The 21,725-nt window shown below is 50.9% G+C and overlaps 1 protein-coding gene across 6 annotated transcripts in view; it reads right to left on the bottom strand.

The window, feature by feature from the left end:
• Positions 1 to 21,725, bottom strand: part of EPB41L1 (erythrocyte membrane protein band 4.1 like 1) — a 144,236-nt gene that overhangs the window by 96,031 nt on the left and 26,480 nt on the right. Inside the window, exons 1-2 of one of the 6 annotated variants that reach the window (XM_036902413.2) lie at positions 21,129 to 21,367; positions 5,408 to 5,456 (exon numbers count right to left, since the gene is read on the bottom strand). Coding sequence is in view for 1 of the 6 variants with exons in the window: in XM_057502953.1 (XP_057358936.1) it covers positions 4,122 to 4,125 (4 nt within the window). In the remaining 5 variants the exon portion in view is untranslated. Of the gene's footprint in view, positions 1 to 4,121; positions 4,271 to 5,407; positions 5,457 to 9,489; positions 9,565 to 19,782; positions 19,892 to 20,651; positions 20,799 to 21,128; positions 21,368 to 21,725 lie in introns of those variants that run through there. The other 5 variants (XM_036902410.2, XM_036902412.2, XM_036902411.2 and 2 more) reach the window with 5 other exon arrangements.

The raw sequence follows: 21,725 nt of genomic DNA, 5'->3' as shown, positions 1-21,725 counted from the left end.
GCCGTCACACCAGTCACTCTGTCATCTATTCAGTCACTCACTCAATCTCCAAAACTTAATTAGTTAACAATCAGAGTGAGTAACCGTCACTCCCCACTTGCCTGTCAGTGCTGCCAGACCTGGGGCTGCTCCCATAGCTCCTTTGGCCAGGAGTCGAGCCCCCAAAGCTGAAGATGAGCTGAAATTGAGGACAAGCCACTTTGCTTCAAGACTCATGACTGCACTTGTGAAATGGAGGTGACTGCCTTCCCACCTCCCTTAAGGAGTGCTCCGAGGGCCACACACAGTAATGGATGTGAGCACGCTTTAAAACTGTAAAGTACTAGATATGAGATTAGTAGTAACACTGCCAGTCGTATGTAGCTCAGCTGACCCCCACAGAATCCCAGTCTCTAAGTGTCAGTCATCATCATTATGGTTATCAACAGCACAGTAACAGCAGTTATCAAGCACTCGACTATATGCCAGGCACAGTACCATGTGTGTTGCCTGCACTCTCTCATTAGGGCTCCATAGCCTCCAAAGTAAGAACTATTACTTCTCCATTTTACAGATGATAAAACTAAAGCATAGAGAAATGCAGTGTCTCATTCAAATTCACACAGGAGATGGTGGAGCAGAAGTCTCCAGCCAAGTCTGTCCGAGTCTAGAGTTCAAGCTCTTTTCAGTTTTTTTCCACTGCCTGTTAGAGTGACTCCCATTTGCCAAAGCCTGATGTGGCCCTGAAGTGATGGGTCACTTCACTGACCCCTGTGGTAGCAATCCTTGAGGTAAGTAGGACTGGCTGATTTTGTTGTCCCTGTTGACAAAAGAGGCAACTGAACTGCCAGCAAAGCTTGGCAACCATACGTCTCAACTCACTACCCAGAGAATATCAGGAGTACAGGTGACTACAGAGGGTGGATCCAGAAGGGGAAATGAAGGCCCAGAGAGGAAGGGACCTGCTCGGGTCACTTATTCAGATCTTTCCTGAGACCTTCTCAGGAACACATCACTGAAGACAGTGTTTGCTATCTAGTTTTTTAATGCTCTCCCCACTCCACTGTTGGCTTCCCTCTTTGCATCCAGGGCTGGCTACAGTTAACAACTGATGCCAGTTACTTTCCTAGTCTGAGTCTTAGTTTCCCCACATACCAAATGGGGAAGCTAACCTTGATCAGCAATAAGTTCCAGAGACCAACTCTGCTTCCACAGGCCCACATAAGGCCCAAGAGACCAGTCTTGGTGCCTTTACTCCCTGCTGCCACCAACTCCAGGGAGGCCTGGAGGTAAAGAACATGCCAACACTATATTCACAGAGTTGTGCAACTATCACCCTCCATCTACCTCCAGGATCCCAGTTATTCTTCGCAGACACTGAGCTACAGCCCCCAATGCTCCTTAGGAACACAGGGCTCTCCCTGGTTTGGCCTAGACACTGCTTTTCTGGGAAATCCCAGGGTACCCCTAAGAAGAATTTCTCTGGGGCAGAAATGGAGCAATATGTAAACACTCAGTGGACACTGTGATCCACTCAGTGGAATAAAGCTGTGGGTTTTCTGGGAAAGGGCCTACCGTGTCAGGCCGACCCAAACGCAAGCCTGCCAGCCTTACCTCTCTAGCTACCCTGATTGCAGCGACTCTGCAGACCCTGACCTCGGTTTCCTCATCTACCTCCTGGGCAGCAGGCTGAAACACAGGCCTCCAACATCCCACAGAGGGATCCCCAACAAATGGCGAATCTCATCCACCACAACTTGTTGGAAGAAAAAGGCCAGCCTGTTATGTCAGCCAAGATAGGCAAGAACAGAGGTTGAGGCTGGACTGGGACCCCTTAAATTCATAACCCTTAAATTCAACACTGGGTCCAGGTCAATAAAAAGAACTGCCATTCTTCCATCCTTTGAAACCAAGGGGGCTCCTACTGCTACATCACACTCTTCCCTCAAGTTTCCACTGCGGTTGTTTGAAGAATAAATTCATAACAATTATTCTGCAGACCATAGGAAGGTTGGAAGGTCTGAACTAGGGACATGATTCCCATATACTGGCGGGTCCAAAGAGTGAGCCCCAGAGGCTGTCCCAGTGGCCAAGCAGCCCTGAGCAATGGGAAGAGAGTTCAGGATTCCTGGATACTGGCTTCTATCTTCTAGCTCTGCTCTGCCACTTATTAGCTGTGTGACCTTGTAGAAGTCATACCTTCTCTGAGCCTCAGCTAACCACCCATAAAAGGGAGTGATTATACTTTCCTTGCCTTACCTCTCAGGATTATGGGGAAAATATGATGACATGATGAACAGGAAAGCCCTCTGTAGGAAAAAATGTAAGGGACATGCATTCTAGTCCAAGCATGAGCCAGGTGATATAGGGATGAATAAAACCCCAGTGAATGAATTCCCCTGCCATTCTCTACCTCTTTCCCTTCTACAGAAACATTGGAATCCCTCCAAGAAGGACTGGAGGAATCTAGGGATCCCAGAGACAACAGGGGTCACAGAGGGAATGCTGGACATTTTGGCCTTGTCTGGATGATATTTGTGGGGCCTGGGCCCCCCAGAGAGAGCCCCTCTAGCTTTCAGGCAGGCAGCAAACCAGGGGGAATGATCTCTATCCACACTGGGGAGAGGCTGGGAGCAAACAGAGTAGCCACAGCCAGCATCTCAGAGCCCTGCTATAGGGGGAGGAGGAGGGAGCAAGAGCCAGGGATGGGCGGTGGGGGGTTTCTCCTGATCGCATCTCCCACACTTCCACCCCTTCCTGCAAGAGATAATGATGCAGCCACCTTCCATGAGACAATTGTGCTTGTATCATTTTCCTTCTCTGAACCTCAGCTTCATCATCTGCGAAATGGGTGATAATGCCTCTGATACACTGGGTCCAGGTCAATAAAAAGAACTGCCATTCTTCCATCCTTTGAAACCAAGGGGGCTCCTACTGCTACATCACACTCTTCCCTCAAGTTTCCACTGCGGTTGTTTGAAGAAAAATTTGAAAGCACTTTTAGGAATTTGTATTAATATTACTGAAGAGGGGAATTGTGGCCCTTTGCAGGTCTATAAGGTGTTCATTCTCCTAAAACCCAGGACTCCACTCAGAATGTCCCTATACCCCAGTAACAATGATCGAACCAGAGTCCTTCCCTTGGACTGATACAAAGATCCTAGAAATGCTCTCTTTTGGGTTTCTAACTGGGGCAGTGGACAGCCTAATGATGGCAGAGTTCCTAATAAAGGCATAGAGACAAGCAGTGATGGGAGAGAGATGGAGAGGCCACCTGATTTCTCATCTTTTGATTCCAGGAACTGCCCCCAGGATCCATTAAATCCCTTTCTGATTTAAGCCACTTTGGGCTGAGTTTTTGTTACTTGTTTCTGAAAAAGCCACGCCCAATTATATAGGCCCTCAACAAGATAAGGTTTGTGCCGGCCATGGGCAGGGCAGGGCAGAAGACTGTACTAAAACTGCTCCTGTGCATTCTGGCACAAGCCCTATCATCTGGGCTGCAAGGGACAGTCTACAAAGCATGTTCTCAAAAGTCATCCTAACCCAGTGTTCTTCAGACACTGCTTCCTGAAACCCTGGGAATCTGCAGAGGCACCTCCAAAAACATCCACAGAACAAAGAGCAGTAAGAAGAGCAACAAGAGTATGAATAAACTGCTGTGAATTTGACCACAGTTATATTACAAATACTTACATATTGGAATTCTGCTGCCCCAAAAGATTTGAAATACCCTATTCTAATTGCTACTCGGAGAGCATTAATAAGTAGCCAAGGCGGAGGTGTCCCCTTGCATTCTACAGAAGAGAAAAGTGAGGGCCAGAAAGGCGAAATGATAAGGCCAAGGCCACAGAGCAATCAGCGTCACAGCAAGGACTAGAATGCAGGGCTTTGTCCTTATAGGCAATGATTTCCACTGCACCAGGCTGCCTGTGAAATATCTCTCACATTTCCTATCTCCTCCAGTAAACTGATGGCGGTTAATACCTGGAGTCTCATCTTTCTCGGCTCTAATCCCTACAGTCACCTGAGCCTGGTTTCTTGGAGGGCTTGAAGAATAACTGTATGAACCAACCTCTGCCTCCCCTCACCACACACCCCCTCCTCTGGGTACATAAACACTTAGTTCCCCTTCTCCCTACCCATTTGCCCAAATGTCAGGGAAAGACCAGCAAGGCCTCCTCCTGGGAACTCCTAACCCACCCCTCCGTCCTGGCTGTGCCGTGGCTGTGGACAGAGGAGTCCTTGTTTGCAGTGCTTCCTGCCCAGAGATCTTCATGGGGCCCATGCGCTGGCAGGAAAAAGTCAAATCACTCCTTTTAACTGCAGCTAAAGCCACCAACTACTCCTCCCCGCCCCCAGGAGCAACATGCTCCCAGCTCTGTTTGGCTTTTAGTTTACCTGCCCCAGCCTGGCTCAGCCCCACCTCACCCCCCTTTACCCCTGCTCCATAAAACACACACACACATTTGTACCCCCAGAGGTACAGAGGTGCCTCACATCTAATTAAAAATAAAAAACAGGGGATTTTAGAATGACATCACAGCCCTGGCAGTTATGCATTTCTAAAATAATAATCCCACAATGACATTTGCATATTACTTCACAATTTCCCAAACAGTTTAAATTCAATGCCTCTGCCCAGCTTCCTGTCTACACCCTCACCCTGCCAGAGTCACAGAACCTCCAAGTTGGAAAGGTGCTCCAACACACGTCAGGCCAGTGGTTTGCAAAGTGTCTTACGCAGAGCCAAGGAAGGCTTCTGTATCATTATCTGGGAGCTGCTGGGGCTAAGGAATTAGCCAATTAGAGTCCCCCAGGCCTACCCCAACTAGACCACAGCTGTAAAGCTTTTAGCTGTTTTGTACATTGGGATTCTTTTGGGTTCACTTGAAAAGGGGGTTTCCCTGCTGGAAAGTCAGAAAATAACTCACTGATTCTCACCCCCCCACCCTCTGCCCTGAGTATGTATATATGACCCCAGGCCAACAGAAAGGAAGGTAGCTGCCAAGGTCACTTGGCAGGCAATGGCGGAACCAGAATGAAAACACCCTCCCCAGAACCTACAATCTAGGAGTGGCTAAAGCAAAGAAAACAAGAGCTGCAGGGTCAGTGGCTTCGGCTTCCAGGCCCAAGGCCATCCATCACCAGCCATGGTGGCATGGAGAAACAATATAGGCAAAGGGCCCGTCTAACACAGAGGTACTTGATGGCCATATATTTCAGTTCCTAACTCAAAATGAGCCAAAACCAGAGAAGACTCTCAGCACTGATCCCCCTTTTTTAAACCCACCAAAAATCTGTGGCCCAGACAAACCCTCCTGTTTCCCCAGCACTAAAATACGTCAAACTAGACAGCCTGAGGGCCTGGAAGACCAATTTGTCCAACTTGAGCAAAAGAATTAGGCTGTGCCTTTTTAACACTCACCCTCCTCCGTCCACACCAGCTCCCTGGGGTAAAGACGTCAATCAGGCACCTAGAAGGAGGAAACAATGTTAGCTCCTCTGAACTGAGTTCATGGACCCAGCATGGAGCTGGAAATTGAGAGGCTGGCATCTGACTCTCTGAGGAACCTTAGGGAAGTTGCTGAACCTGTTAAACAGAGAGGCCGTGTGACTCCGCAGAGAGCCAAAGGGAAAGTAACGACTATGAGGCTGAAGCGGCCAGCAGGGGCCAGGCCTTGAAGGGCCTTGGAGGCCAAGGTAAAGAGTTCAGCCTTGATTCTAAGAGCAGTGGGAAATCACCAATGTGTAGGGTAGAGAATGAAGTGGAAACAGGCAAGAGAAGATCTGGGTCTATGTGGTAGGAGTTCTGGGGCTGTCCAGGGAGCTTGTGACAGTGCCCAGACTGGGATGGTTGCAGAAAAGCTAGAAAGAAATGGATGGATTCAAGAGTTCTTTAATAGGCGGTAGAAGACTGGATGGCGGGGCACGAGGGAGAGGAGAGGCCTGCCTATGTTCAGGCAGTTCTTTCCAAGTCAGTCCCATGGCCTCCAGGTCCCAGGAAAAAAAAAAACATTGTTCTCTCAACTTGGCCTATCCTTGCCTCAGTTTCCCCACCTGTGTAATAAATATGAGTGGACCCAGTGGTCCCATTAATATTCTGTTCTGGTCTAATTAATTCACAGAGTACTTAAGTCCCTTTTCAATCATCTTTACGCCTCAACTGCAGGCAGGCCAAGTACACAACAGGGCAGGATTGTTAGAGAAACATCCACTCCCCTGGACTCACACACTCAGAACAGTAAATCTCCGGGAGGCATGAGGTGTCTCCACTTCATAAAGAACACAGAATCAGGTGGACACAAAGGTCAACTGAGCTGAGGTTGGACCAGCAGAAGCTGTGTGCCCTGGTGCCTTCTCTCTGGGCCCCAGTTCTGGAGGTTGGCACAGGCCTCAGGACACGACCACTCCAGCTGCAACATGAGTCACCCAGCAGCATACAACATGCTTCCCCATCCACTGTCTCGTAGCACCCAGGCTAAGCCTGGGAGACCAGGCAGTGAGCATGTCTAGGAGGCAATGCAGTACAATGGTTATAGGTTTGGGCTCTGCAGTCACACAGACCTGGTTTGAAAACTGGCTCCACCACTCTCCAGCCATGTGGCCTAGAGCAAGTCACTTTGCTTCTCTGAGCCTTGGTTTCCTCATTTGGAAAACAGAAGTTAGCCTGCTTCCAGGGCTAACAGGAGGATTAAATGAGATGGCGCATGTGGAGAGCTCAGCACGGTGCCTCAACAAACTTCTTCTGAGCTTATTATTGTCTGGTGCCTGTTATATTCATAGTGATGGTGACAAAGGATCCAGGAGGTAACAGCTCCATTTACGGATGTGTAAACTGAAACCCAGAGAGGTAAAGTAACTCACTGAGGACCATTACAGTGAATCGGTGCAGGGGTGAGACCCAGAGTTCAGATTCTTAGACATTAGGTTGATGCACACCATTTTGGTTCCTGATTTTCAGAAGAGGAAGGTGACACTAAAAAATTACAAGTGACTTGGCCAAGACCACAGATAGCATTAACAGTAGAAGAGGGATTTGAACCAAGGCCTCCTTGATGCAAAAAGCCCATGGTGTCTCCCATGGACATCCAGAAGGCAGATGTATGGAGAAGCTTCAGATTTCAGGGCCCCTTAAGCCTGGAAAAGGGACACATGCAAATCTGGGCAGATGTTGGGGAGGGGTGCAAAGCTACCTTGCAAGGAAGCCAAAAGGAGCTAGTAAAACAAAAGCCTTTCTCAGAAGCCCTCGCTGTGGACTGGGCAGGAGAAGAAGGGGCTGACAAGCAGGGCCATCCGTCCTGCCAGGGCTGAGCTGGGGGCTGGATCTACACAAACAGAAACAGTTTCAGCTTGGCCACCAACTCTCTCAGTGATCACACACCCTAGGCAGGTCACACACACATACACACTCAGCTCTGTTTCTCCAACTCAAGAATGAGATTATTGTACCGAATGGTGCTGGGATCCCTTCCAGTTACAAGAGACTTATCATAACCGTTCTTCACATGCTCTGGACTCCTGGTCAGGCCCTCCTCCTACAACCCCAGAAGGTGGCCTCTTAACCCTGGCTCTCCAATATTACCACACTAGGGCTGGGAGGTCCTACATTTGGGTTCTGGCTCTGTAGCCAAGTTTACTTCCCCTCAACAGGCCTCAGCTTCCTCACCTGTAAAATGAGCACATATCTCTGCCTGATCACTTATGAAAGCAGAAGATCAAGGAGCTTCCTCAAGGGCGAGGTATCTCCTGCGGTAATGAACAAAGCACCTCCCTCACCCCCAGCGGAATCCTCGTTCCCAAGTCCACCCTCAAGCTCTCTGAGCTCCTCTTCCTCTCCCTCTGGCTTCTGTCTCCTCAGACACAGGACAAGAGAATCCAAGCTGACAGACGCACTTTCAACATCCCACACAACTAACTGACAGCAGCCGCCACTACAGCAAATACCTGACCGCTCATATACACCAGGCATTGTGCAAAATGTTGCACTTGGATTATATCTCAGGTAATCCCCTCAATCAATGATTTAATTGATTGAGATTAAATCCCTACACTGATCTAGATTGACAGATGACAGACTAAGCTTTAGGAAAGTGAAGTGACTTGCCCAAGGTCACACACAGAGCAAGTAAGTGGCATGGCCACTCAGACAAAGGACTCTTCATTTGACCTCAGAAGTCCTATTCCTATCCGTGAGGCCATGCGGTTAGCCAGGATAACATCCCACCTCAGGGTGAGGTCCAGATCTAGGGATCAGTGAGTGGGGAGTATGACCTTTACCCCACAAGCCTCTCTAAATAACTAGTCCTTATAAATCATGTATTATTATTCAAATATGTCCAACTCAACCCTCTGGGTTAGAACAGCTCTGTCCAATAGAAATAAAATGTAAGCCACGTATGCAATTGAAAATTTTTTAGTAGTTGCATTTTTTAAAGTTCAAAGGAATAGGTGAAATTAATTTTAATAATACAGTATATTTATTTAACCCAAGATGTCCATTTCAACATGTAATCGATATAAAAAATATTGAGCTATTCTTTCTTTTCATAATAAGTCTTCTAAAGCTGACATATATCTTACATTTAGAGCACATCTCAATTCTGATGTTAAATTTTCTTAGGGTATTTAGATTCCCTTAGCCTTTACAACTGAAAAAGTATATTCATCAATCTAAGTTCCCAAACATATGCAGAAGTTTTTTGATAAGTGAATGGAGTATTCTTTTTATATATGAAATTAATTCAAATCAGATTAAATCCCCAGTTCCTCAGTGGCAGTAGCCACATTTCAGGTGCTCAGCAGCCATGTGAGGTAGTGGCTATGCCAAGGGGCAGCATAACTCTAAAGAGTAGGGCTGGTGGCCTCCAGGGCCCTGAGCTAGAGCTCGGCTTCCCAAGGTAAAGGTGAATCCGAATGGAATGATCCGGTCCATTCAACTAACTTCTGAGCTTATTATTGTCTGGTGCCTGTTACATTCATAGTGATGGTGACAAAGGGCTCAGGGTACCCCCTGTTCAGAGAATAACACTGTGTCTCAGACGTGGGCCACCTGCCCAGGGTCATCTGGCTTTGACCCCAGGCCTGTCTTGGAAGCCTGAGCTCTGTCCCTAAAGCTCGACAGAAGCCCTGTCTAGAGGTCAGCTTTCTAAAGGAAGAAATAAGCCTTTGCCACTATTCTCAGGAGCCCCTCTTCCCCCAGTCTAGTGGCAGAGAACGGCCCAGAATAGGACACCCAGGGAACAGGGTTAAAAAAAAAGGAGAGGAGCAGAAAGGCACGGTTTAACTTGCACCGGGTGGCGGTCCTGTGTACAGGGCTGAGGCCACTGGTGGTGCCATCCCCACCCTCCCCCTACTGGGCAGGAAACACAGCCACCAAGGTCTTTGGGCTGCCTGCCCTCTGGGTGGGCCCCTGAGGCTAGGTGCCCTGACCCCCCACCCCCAGCCCCATGCCTGTCCTGAGAGCACTCACCCCTAGGCCCCTGGACCAGCACCAGAGCCAGCACTCACCTCCCAGGGCCACCTCAGGAGGAACCAGGGGAAAGGACCCAAGAGACAGCCTGCCCCCTAGAAGGCGGGGAGGAACAGGCCCTGGAGGCAGATTCCAGAGTAGGGAAAAGGTGGCTGGTACAGGCCAGAAAAGCCTGGTGGCTCCACCCCTCTCCTAGGGAGCACAGCTAGCGCTCAGCCCCCTCCCACTAGCCCAGCAGGGTGAAACTCTTACCAGCTATTAGGTTTAACAATTAACTCTGACGGGTTTCCATTTCTGCAGGAGGCAGTTGCAGCAAAAAGTCCCACATAGGGGTAGGGGACTTGGAAAGGGATAGATGAGGAAAGAGTCAGTGTACAGGGAGAAAGGGGAGATTTGTGACCCCCCTCGCCACCTCCTTCCCATCCCATCCTACCAGTGTGTGACAGCCCTCATGCTCAGGCTTAAGTTCCATAGGTCAGGGGTAGGAACCTGGCACATAGGAGCTCAGTAAATATTTTTAATTAACAAACAAGGGGGCAGGGTGAACTGGAAAAAATAGACTAGACAGACAGACAGCCTGATGGAGAAGAAATGCAGGAAGGCAAAAGGCAGCTTACCCAGGGCTGGGCCTCTCCCTGACGCCTTTGACCCCAGAACCTCACTGAGACCAGAACTAGGCATGCCAGGAACATGGCTTTGAGCACCCAGCCCTGGGACTTCAATGGGAGAGATACCACTATGGTATCAAGTACCGGGCCAGGCCCACAGACACTGGGATGCTCTGTGCTGCTGCCACACTGTGCCTCTTGCTGCTTGGCAACAGCCTCCCCTTCTCAGGCCACCCCCTGAGTTCTCCCCACCTCCCAGTATTCCCCTGGCTCCCACCTATGTGGGCCTTTTTCCTTTCCGGGAAGGAAAGCCCAGAATGATGGCAGCTCCAGCCCGCTCACATCCCACTCAGAGGGGTCACACACACACCCTGGCAACCAGCTGCTCCCAGTCTGACATGCGCTTGTCATTTACACCCCTGCTGAGACCTGAGCATTGTAAAAAATATATGGTCAGTAAACAATTATGATTCATTATTTTTCAATTAATGGTTAATTGAAAATGGTTGTCATTTACACCCCTGCTCTGGTTTCATCCCCCTCCTCACCCTCTTCCCTCACCCCTAACACAGGCCTAGGCCTACAGCCTGCCTCCGGCGGGCTGACACTAACTCCCTGTGGCCAGTTCGCATGGTGTTGGGGTGGGTGAATCCTCTGCTTCCCATCTGTGTAATGTGGGGGTGAGGAGGGTGGATCAAGGGATCATGTCTCCTGCTGGCCAGCTCTGATATTTAGAGATTCTAACACTTCTGGGATCAATTTGTGCTTTAACTTCAGACAGACTAGAGTTCAGATCTTGACCCTGCCCAAATAAACAGGTGGGCCTGTTATTATGGAATAGACTCCAACGTGAGCCTGCAACCCAGGACTGTAGCCCACCCCTGACCTTTCTCACCTCAAACCTGGGCAGAGGGACAAAGGCCCTCCCTGCTCCCTGGTGCCCACTGACTCCTCCATAAAGCCCCAACTTGTCTGCCCCACTTTTCCAATGTTTTCTCACTCTCAATCTCAGTAATGGCATCATGAGCTATCAATCCCCCAAATTCTTTTTGGGCAAAACAAATCTTGAAGCTCCGTGTCCATCTGGGGTGCTTCTGTACGGAGATGCTGGAGCTGCCTCTACTTCCACTCTGCCCTTTCCTGCATCCTTCCTGCAGCTCTTCAAGTGTGAGCCCCACCATCCCATCTGCCGCCTAGAGCTCCCCTCCTTTACCTCCACAGGGAGTATTTTCTCCCTGACTCCCCTTATGGGGTCTACACTGATCACTCACCAGATGCTACTACTGCAGTAGTCTTTCTGCCCTACTTAACCTTAAGACCCTAGAGACCAAGGAACTCCTATGATGATTTTTCTCTATCTCTTATTCTCACCCCCCAGCATGACAGTTCAAAATATAGTAGGTATCTGCTGAAACAGCAATGACAATAACCATTAATTGAAAAATAATGAATCATAATTGTTTACTGACCATATATTTTTTACAATGCTCAGATCTCAGCATTTTACACATATCATTTCAGGTAATCTTCCCGAGCCTCCAGTAGCCTTGTCATTCCTACCCCTTCAAGCCAAGCAAACTGAGGCTCAGAGGAATGAAGTGACTTGCCTAATGTCACAGAGCCAGAAAATGGCAGAGTCATGATTGAAATTTAGGTTCTTACCCACTGCCCTACTTGGCCTCCCTCCAATCCACAAAAAACAGTGGGGATATGTGAGAAGTTGTGCTCTTCCAGTGAGGGGGCCACAAGGGCTCCAGAGAAACCAACCCAGCCTAGGGCCAGAGGCAGTCTGCAAGTAAAACTTAATAACCTTCTTTTAAGCACCTGCTCTTTGCAAAGCCCTGTGCTAGGTGCTGGGGAGGAAAGCATGATGCATGAGACATCTTAATGCTCACCATCTGACAAGAGAGACAACCCATGTCCCAGGACAAAGCTAAGACCAAGGAGAACTTGTCCTCAGAGGGGAACAATAAGGTGCTGAGGGAGGGCAGGGGAGGGAAAAACAACTTTTCATTGTGGGAACAGGAATGGGAGGGCTCAGGTGGCTTTGTGTGAAAGAGGTGAGCATCTGAGCTGAGCCTTGAGAAGGCAGACAGGATTTCAACAGTGATTGGGGAAGGGGATTGGGGGGTGGTATTCTTGGTAGAGCAACCCAGGGATCTGGGGCAAAGACATAAATTAAGTACTGGGTGCGTCCCAGGAGCCTCAGGAAACATTCTCTAAGCTCCACCCCTTGACACTGGCCCCTGGTGTCTGACCTTGAAGACGGGCCACTTTGAGTGTCCCCAGACACACAGGCACCTGGTTCATTTATGGTGAGTGGACACAAAGAGAGAGAAAGGACTGGGCATCTGGGCATGTGGCTTAACAGGAGGGACTCAAGGGGCTAGAATCCAGGCTCTATACGGATACACTACAGGAAGGGGGTAGTTCCACCAGAGGGGATGAAGTTGGGGAGGCAGAAAGGAAAAGGGAAAGGATGCGAATTGGGCACCAGGTGACCTGGCTTCCAGAACCACAGAGGAAAGCTACATGGGACCTTGGGCTTATCCTGCCCAACCCCCATTTTACAGCTGGAAAAACTGAGGCCCAGACAAGGAAAGGGAATGGTCCATCCCATCAGCGCCTTCACTCAAAAACAGCAATGTGCTAAGAGGTGGGAGAGATCTGCCTTAGATGCCTGACTCTGCCATTTGCTCCCTGGTGACCCTGCTGCAGTCATTAGGTTCCCACTCTACAACACAACAGTGAGGACAGCCATTCTAAACTCTTAAGGGTCATGATTCAAAGATTCAGGTGGTACCCATGGATCTTCTCCCAAGATCAAGGCACACTCTCAAAATTGTGCCTGCAGTTTCAGAAGTTCATGAACATTTGAGAACAGCATTCTCCAAGCGCAATCTGAGAACCACTGTGTCAGTTGCTTCCTGGGAAGACAGTTAAAACAGGCTGATTCCAGGGCCCCACCCCAGATCCCACCCTTGTAGGGAGCCACTGAGTTTGAATCTCTGGGGTGAGTCCTGTAAGAGTGTTTTTTAATAACTCTTCTTTGCTGCTCTTGGGGGAACAGAGTTTGAGAATTCCTGCTTGAAGGAACCCTGGGTGGTGGGGGAGGATGGTGCTTAGCTGCTCTCTCTTTAGCTGTTTCACATATTGAATTTCTGCTTCATTGCCTATAAAGAGAGGGCTCATGGCTGTAAGCCTGAAAACCACTGTTCATTAATCAAGGTTCCTTCTGGCTGAGCCACCTGCTCAAAATGACCATGATCATGGTCATGGTGGAGGTGGGTGGAGAGCCAGCAAGCTGACCTCAGCTGCTCAGATTCAGAAGTGGCATTTGGAGATCAGAAGCCATGCCTGGGAGAAGTCTGGACTCCTTGGCTGAACTTGCAGTGAAAGGTTTCCTATCAACACTGGCCTAGAGGCTCCTTTCCTCTTCAGGCTGTCTTGCTCTGGCCCTTAGCCAGCTCTGGCTTCCTTTCTTTTCCTTTCTAGCACAAATGTACTCCTGAACTTGGGTTTCCTGACTCCAACCTCTGCCTCCCTCCCCAACACCCACCACTGAGCCTGACTGAGGATCTCCGAGCCCCTAAACACCCTTCTGGGATGACAATCTCTCTCTGCAGATGGTAAGCTTTTTTAACTAGAAGACTCAAGATAATCATTGAAAAACTAAGGAAGCCAATGACAAAACATCTAGGGAAAAAGTCAAGTACCTTCAGACCTGCCCTGTCACCTGCCCCTGATGCAGGTATCTCCCACAGGTGGCAAGCTGCCTAGAACCAGAGGGGCTCAGAGCCTTGGCCAGCCCCCGGACTGACACTACAGGAAGGCCAGTCCCTGAGGGAGTGACAGCACAGGCCTGGGAGACAGGAGATGTGGATAGGAGACCCTACTCTCTGAGCCGAGAATTTCTTCTCTGAATTTGAACAAGTGTGCATCCCTCTGCGGGCCTGTAAACATTCTCATAGGCCCATCCAGAGCAGTATAGGAAAGTCTCAAGAGCACCCATGGGCTTTGGATAGGTCTAGGTCTAGATTCAAATCCCAACTGTGCCACTTGCTGGCTGAGGATTGGGTAGGCCTTGGGTGAGTTATTTAGCCTCCGTTAATGAAATGGGGATCATAATCTCTGCCTCACTGGATAGCTGCAAGGATTAGAAAACATAAGGTATATAAAGTACTTAGCACGGGGCCTGGCACTTGGTAAGCTAAGAAATGTAAGCAGTTGTTTATCAGTCGCCAGAGTGAGCCTCTGATGAGGAAGACTCTAGGCTTTCTAATTCATAGGTAGCCGCACGCATTCCCCAAAGCACCCACTTGTACTGGGTCCAGAGGCTTTATCTTTAGCCCTTAAATCGGAGAGAACTTGGGGAGAGGGAGGAGGGGAAGGCAGGAGAAGAGACTGAGAGGAAGCTGAGAAGAGGAGGGAGGAAGGAAGGTAAAGGAATGAGGAGGGGCCGGGCTCCCCCAGCTTGGGAGAAAGGAAGATGACCTCAGGGACACTGCCAAGACAATCAGCCTGCTCTCTTTTCCAGATCCTCCCCTAGGCCTGCCAAGGCAAGGGTTAGAGGGACCCAGCCCGCTGAGAAGCACCACCCTGGCTGTCAGCAGGGACTCTGAAGCCTTGGGTCACCTCCAGACTCTGGCTCCAGGCACTGCTGCTGTCTGCCTGCAGCGGCCTCCTCCCGGGGAAGCAGGCAGCGAAGGCTAGAGCCAGGCAGAGAACAGGAACAACCAACCTGCCAGTTCGGCCTGCAGAGGCACTGCCCACACACTCAGGACTCAGGGACCCCCTTGCTTGAGATTCTTTCCTGACTCAGCAGGACTTCTCCATGGGGTCCCCACCTCCAGGCCCTGTGCAGAGCCCTCCCCAGGCCTCCACTTGCCCAGAGGTCCTGCTTCGGGCCTACAGTTGCAAACAGGGGGAAAGTACTGTTCAGATCGTAAACAGGAGCCATAACAAGGCACTCTTGATTGCCACTGACCAGCTCCAGGACCTCCGGGGGGTCGCTTCTCTCAGAGCATGTTTCCCTCTTCTGGCTGACGAGGGTGATGAAGGGCAAGCACCGTCTCTGAGGGTCTCCCAACTCTGACAGCAGCTGTGTGATACTTCTGAGCACCAAGGGGCAAAGAGGACTTGCCTCAGAAAGGAATGGGCTGGACTGGGCTGGGCTCTGCTGAGAATGCAGGGGAGGTGGCAATGGCCAAGGGTCATTATCATGATGATGATTAGAATTAAAAGTCACTGCAACAAACTCTTAAACAACTTACAAAGAGCTTTCTCTTCATCCCCCAGGATTCACAATCCAGGGAGGTAGGTAGAGCTGGGTGATGACTGTTCACATTTGGCAGACGAGGAAAGTGACCTGTACCAGCTGAGCTACTAAGTGCGGAGAAGGGAGAGCTGAAGAGGAAGTAATAATTCCTGGGTGCCTAATGGGTGTCCCCTCACTATGCTTGCTCGCATCTGTTAACCTGACCAAGCCTCACCACCATGACACAACGCGGCAGGGCCTGTTGTCTCCATTTCATAGAAGAGGAAGCTGCTGAGAAAAAGTAACTGATCTACTCTAAGGTTTGTGGCTGTTCCACTGCAAAGTCTGGATTTGGACCTGAGTTTGTGGGACTCCAAGAGGTTCATTCTTTTCCAGCTTCCTGTATGGGCCAGGTTGAATAGTTCTCCACCTTCTTATATGTGCCATGAATCCCCAAATTCATGTCTACCCAGAACCTCAGAATGTGACCTTATTTGGAGATAGAGTTTTTGCAGATGTTAATTAGTTAAAATAAAATGAAGTCATACTAGATTAGGGTAGGTCCTAAATACAGTATGACTGATGTTCTTATAAAAGAGATGACATAGAGACACACAGGGAGAAAGCCCTGTGACAACACAGGCAGATGTAGCCGCCAACCAAGGAGCACCAAGGATTGCTGGCAACTCCCAGAAGCTAGGAGAGAGCCATGGAACAGACTCCTCCCTCAGAGCCTTCAGAAAGGACGAGCCCTGCAGACACCAGGATTTCTTTCTGACATGTAGCTCCAGAAGAGTGAGAGAATAAATAGCTGTTTTGTTAAGCCACATAGATTGTGGTACTCTATTAAGCAGCCCTCGGTAATTAATGCACTCTGAGTCCACTGAGTAACAAACCTGGGACTCTTAAATTCCAGTTTTCAGATTCCCACTCAATCAGCAAGCAGCCTTGTAGGTTAATTGGGTCTAGAGGCCTGGGAAAATCATTGTCTTCTCTCTTTCACCTCCCTGGCCCAGGCTGGCCTGAAGTCCATCAGCTGTGCTTCTTCCGTGTTCTAGGTCTCTATGCATCCCACTGGGCCTTTACATCATGTAAACAAGCACCCTCACCATGTCACCAGACAACAGTCCCCCCTCTCCACCTGGGCCTTCCCTTACCACCACCTGGAGAGTTATGTTTTTGAAATGCAAATCTGATTCTTCCTGGCTAGCTTAATCCTCTTCCCCAGCTCCCCACCACCTGTAGGACTCAAGCTCTTAAGCCTGAGTCAGATCTAGCCTCAAACACCCTCTCCAGCCACCCACCCCACCTGTCCCCACCACACTCCAACTTCTTCTCTAACCACATGTAACTATTTAGTTTCCCTAACAAGTCATGGTGCCTTGACACATGCTGCTCCAACTACTTGGAAGATAAAATCCAGCCAAACACCATCTCTTTCCTCCATGAAGCCTTTTCCTCCATGAATAGCTTGGCACCTTGTACACTGTACATGTCTGCCCCCATGCCCATCCTGTGAATACTGTTGTATAAAATTCTGTTTTCATAGTTCTGGGGCCATGCACAAGTTCATTCAAGAATGTTGAACTGAACTGTAGAGCAGCCATAATAGTAGTAATTGATAAAATGTACTGAATGTTTACTATGTGCTCAGTACTGTGCAAAGCATTCCATGTATGTGACCTCATTTCATTCTCAAAACAACTGTGTGAAACAGATACTATTATTCATCCTACTTTACACATGAGGAAATTAAAAGATGAAGTTAAAATTGCCCAAATCCACCCAACTAATATGCAGCAAAGCCCAAATGACTCTAGAACCAGTGCTAGTAACCAATATTAGGCACACCATCCATGCCAATATACAGAAGAGAAAATGAACAAGGAAGGAAAAGTGACTCTCCCACAGCCACATAACTAGCATGGACCCAGATCTTTAGATTCCTTATTTAATGTTCTTCCTCCTCTTTCTTACAGGATACTAATCCAGAAGGACACAGAAAATAACCAAGGCTGTGCCTCCTGAAGAGCTTTCTCCTGCCACTCCCAGAGCAGAGCCCTCCATGGGCCCAAGCACACAAGGGCTCAAATCTATGGCCAGGAGATGTAGTAGTAGAAAAGAAAAATAAATCCAGTTCCAAAAAATCTGAGGCCTGTTTAGATATTCTAATGTCAGGACCTGAGAGGACACTCTGGGTATCATTTAGTACAATCCCCCATTTTATAAAGTCATACATTCAACAAATTTATTGAACACTAATCGTAAGCCAGGCAATGTGTGGGTTCACCAGAAAGACTGATAAGCAAGTTCCTGCCCACATGGTATTTGCCATCCAGTGAAGGGACACAGACAAACAACTAACAAGTTCATGTATAATTACAAATTTTTATAAATGCTATGACATACTGGGAGCTTTAAGAACATATACCAGGAAAAACTGACATCCTAGGGAGCTGATGAAGGCTGCCCTGAGAAAGTGAGTCTCAGCTGAAATCTGAACAGTGTGAGTTAACCAAGATAAGTAGCAGGGCAAAGTGTGCTAGACAGAGGGAACAGCATGTGCAAAATCCCAGAGCCAAAAGAGTTGACGGTGCCTGGATGAATGAAAAGAAGGCCAGAGACTGGTTTCCACAGAGGTGGGCAGGAACTTGATCCTGCAGGTCTTCTAGGTCAAGGTAAGGAGTGGAGAAACTGAGCCGAGGAGGGAAACCCCTCGCTCTGAACCTGGCCCAGAGCAAATATTGTCAGTGCATCATTGCATTATTCACTGAAGGGGTGATTTGCCCAAGATCAGAAGAAAGACTTGGGACTTGAAACCAGAACTTCTACCTGCCAGGCTAGTGCTGCGGGCTACTTCAGGGACAGGGGGCAGGGGGTGGGCAGAACTTTCCACATGCGTCAACCTGTAGGAGGATCTGGCTCCCTTCTGCAGCTCTTGAGCTCTAAAGCTCATCAGAAATCACCCGTGTTTGTTAAAAGAGGGACTGCTAAGCCCATCCCCAGAATTATTAATTAAGTAGGTCTAGTGGGAGCCCTCAAAATTTGCATTCCTCACAAGATCCCAAGTGACCCTGATGTTGCTGGTGGGGTGACCATATTTTGAGAATGGGGCAATGGGGAGTGGGGACTGGGGACTGGGGCCTGGATCCTGGGGCTAGGAGAGTAAATTCTTAAATCTGGGTAACAATGAAACAAACTCTAGCACTCTGAGAAAAGAAAGGGGCCTCAAAACCCAGAATCCAGTTTGCTAGCTGCTCCACCAGGGAAACTGAGGCTTAGGGGGCTCAGACTCTTATTCAAGAGAAGCTCAATAAAAACATGCTGAGTGAAAGATAAGCACAGAAAGGGTTTGACCAAAGTCAAAAGGAAACCCCTGAACCAGACTCCAGGGTTCCTGAGCTCCAGGCCAGAGCCTTCCCCATCCTGGGAGGTTTTGGGAAGGGGACACAAGCCCAACTTCTGCTGCCTTTGGCAGGGAAACATTTTAAGAATTGTGGAAATCTGTTGTTGGCCCCCAATCCTGTAACCCATCCACCCGCCTTTCTTTTACACTCCGGGCTCCCTCCCTTTACACTCCAAAGCCTGTGCACTTCATCCTGACAAGCTTAGCAGAAGGGGAGGTGAAGTTAGAGGAAGGAGAATTGGAAGTGGAGAAAGAATTCTTATCCTTGGATATACTTCCAGAACAATTCCTTCCTCCGAGAACAGTCTCAGGTTCTCTCTATCCTGGTATCCAGTCTACTCCCAATCCACCTACATTTCAGTACTAGCTTCTGAAAACCACAAAGCCAGGGACAAAATTCCCAAACCACCTTTTCACCCAGTTTTTCTAAAATACAGTGGCCCTGACAGAGTTTTTCTGTCCTACTCCAATTAGCAGCAAAATGCCACTTTTCTCGCAAACCCACATACACAGACTCACTAATATACAAACAACTATATGTACATAAAAACAATATACCCAAACTTATAAAAACACATACACATATACATCAAGAGATACATTATTCACTGTTCACTGATAAAATATACTTATTTATACAAATGCACAAGAAATATACAGCAAGGAGAACACACACATGCACACAAACTATAGCTCTAGCAATGCATGCATTGCACTTATACATGGGGAAAACACACACCCAGAGACCTCTCTCAAAGTAGAGGTCTCCCAAAGGGGAATTCCTTGGAACAGGGGGCCCTGGCCCTTTAAGACAGTGGTTCTTCCTCCCCCTTTCAGGGCACCTAAGGTGCGGTTCTACCCCTGGGGAAGTAGCAGGGGTAAAGGTGGGAGTGTGGCTGACCTGGCCAGGCCCAGTCTGGTTCTGGGCAACGGTCCCCTCACCCGGACAGGAAATGGACTCCTGAACAGACTGGGTCACCAGCCTGGGGACCGCACTCGCCGCTGTCAGCACTCCCAACACACACCCTCTCTCCCCTTCCCCCCTCCCCCACTCACACACCTTGGGCTTCAGGCTGGACACGCCCTCCATTCCAGCTGGGCCAGGTACTCGGGCACCGCTGTCAGCCCAGCACCCTGTGGGCCCTGGGGAGTGGCCGCCCACCTGCCAGAAGGGTCTCCGCGAGGCGGGGACGTTCCCCCCGGCCGCCGCCACCCACCGCCCCGGCCAGGTGTCCAGCTCCCAGCAACGGCAGCGCCTTGGCCGCCGCCCGCACCCCTTCCTCCCGGCAGTGCGGAGACAAAGCCGCGCACACGCACACGGGGGCTACGCGGGTGCACACCCGCCCTCACACGCGCACACACGGGGAGTCATACTGGCGCTCAGACAGCGACACACACACATACCGCGACAGGCTCCAGCCACAAGCGAAGCCACTGGCACACACCCTCATCCAGATGTACACACACACTCGACTACACATTCGGACACACCCTCTCATAGAGACGTTCACGGGCAGACGCACCCTTGCCCACATACACACACATCACCCAGTCCAGACGCGGAGACATACGGGGCACACACCCTCACACACAGATGCACACCCGGCCACACACGCACGCACGCGCGCACGCACTGAGCATCCACTTGCACAGAGTCACGGGCACACACACATTCACACCCAACACACACCCGGCTTCTGAGACCCCGACACACAAACGGGCACCAGTACTGAGACGCCCGAACCGAGGCCGGGGCCTCGTGGCTCGGGCGCCCACCCCCACCCCCAGGGGTGTCCGGCCCCCAGAGCCTGCCCGCCGGCCTGTCAGTGCTTGAGGAGTGGAACCCAGCCCGGAGCCCTTGGTGATCACTCCACACATAACAGGCGCGGGATCCCGAGGGGGCCGCGGAGGGCGGCGCGGACGGCTAACCTGGCGGCGGCGGCAGCGCGGCTTCCGGGCGCTGTCTGTCCTCGGTCCGTGCGTCCGGCCGTCGCCCGGGCGGGCTCCGAGGCGCGCTCGCTGCGCAGAAATGCCCCGCTCGCTCGCCCGCTCGCTCCCTCTCCCTCCCACGGCGCTCAGCCCCCTCCCCGCCCGCCCCCTACACCCGGCAACCCCCCCGCCCCGCCCCGGCCGGTTCCCCCCGGGGCGGCGGCGACGATCCCTGCAGCCCGAGCGGCCGCCGGCGAGCGAGCGAGGATCGGCGGCGAGCCGCGAACAGCCGGGGAAGCGTCGCCGCCGCCGGAACCGCCGGGGCCGCGGGAGTCGCCGGAGCCCGGGCCGCGCGTCGGGAGCAGCCGCGCCGGCCCCGGGGGAGGGGAGGAGAAGAGGCGGCTGAGTCCCGCGAGCCAGCCTGGCACTCGTGGCCCGCCGCCCGCCTCCCCACGTGGGCCCCCGGCCGGCGCCTACCTGAGCTTTGGCGGAGCTCAGCGGCCGGGAGCAAGCGGCAGGGCGAGGGAGAGAGACCCCACCCCGGGCCTGCTCGCCCCGCGCCCCAGCCCGGTGGGCTCGGGCCCCGCCGCCGCCTCCTCCCGGCCCCCGGCCGGAGCCGACCTCGGTTCTCCCTGGCTAGGACTCCTGGGCTCTCGGCCCAGTGCCCCGGGCTAACCCCACAGCCCAGCGCCCAGCTCCCGGGCCTCCTCTACCTCCACCTCGGTCCTGACCGACGCCCACCCGCCTCCCTGCCGCCCTCTCATTGTTCCCGCGGCCGGGGCTCGCGGAAGATCGCGCGGCACATTCCAGCCCTGTCTCAAGCCGTATTACCTCCGGACCTTCTGGGGGAACCTCCGGAGTCGGCCCCTGCCTCTGGGAACCCGCCGCCCACCCTCCGCAGCGCAGGCACGCCCAAAGTAAAGAGCCTCTCTAAATTAGGGCTATCACCACCAGGGCCTTTATAGGCTCTCTTTCAGGTCCTATTTTGAGTATAAACTGAGGCTTGGGAAGAGAGTCACTAACCCAAGCCTAGCAAGCTCGGGATAGCAGCAGGAAGAAGCTGGGGGCACCGAC

This window comes from Manis pentadactyla, chromosome 5 (assembly GCF_030020395.1).
Source record: "Manis pentadactyla isolate mManPen7 chromosome 5, mManPen7.hap1, whole genome shotgun sequence".
In the NCBI taxonomy this organism is placed as follows: Eukaryota; Metazoa; Chordata; class Mammalia; order Pholidota; family Manidae; genus Manis; species Manis pentadactyla.
The sequence above is the reverse complement of the archived record's forward strand: the minus strand, read 5'-3'. Positions and strand labels throughout refer to the sequence as shown.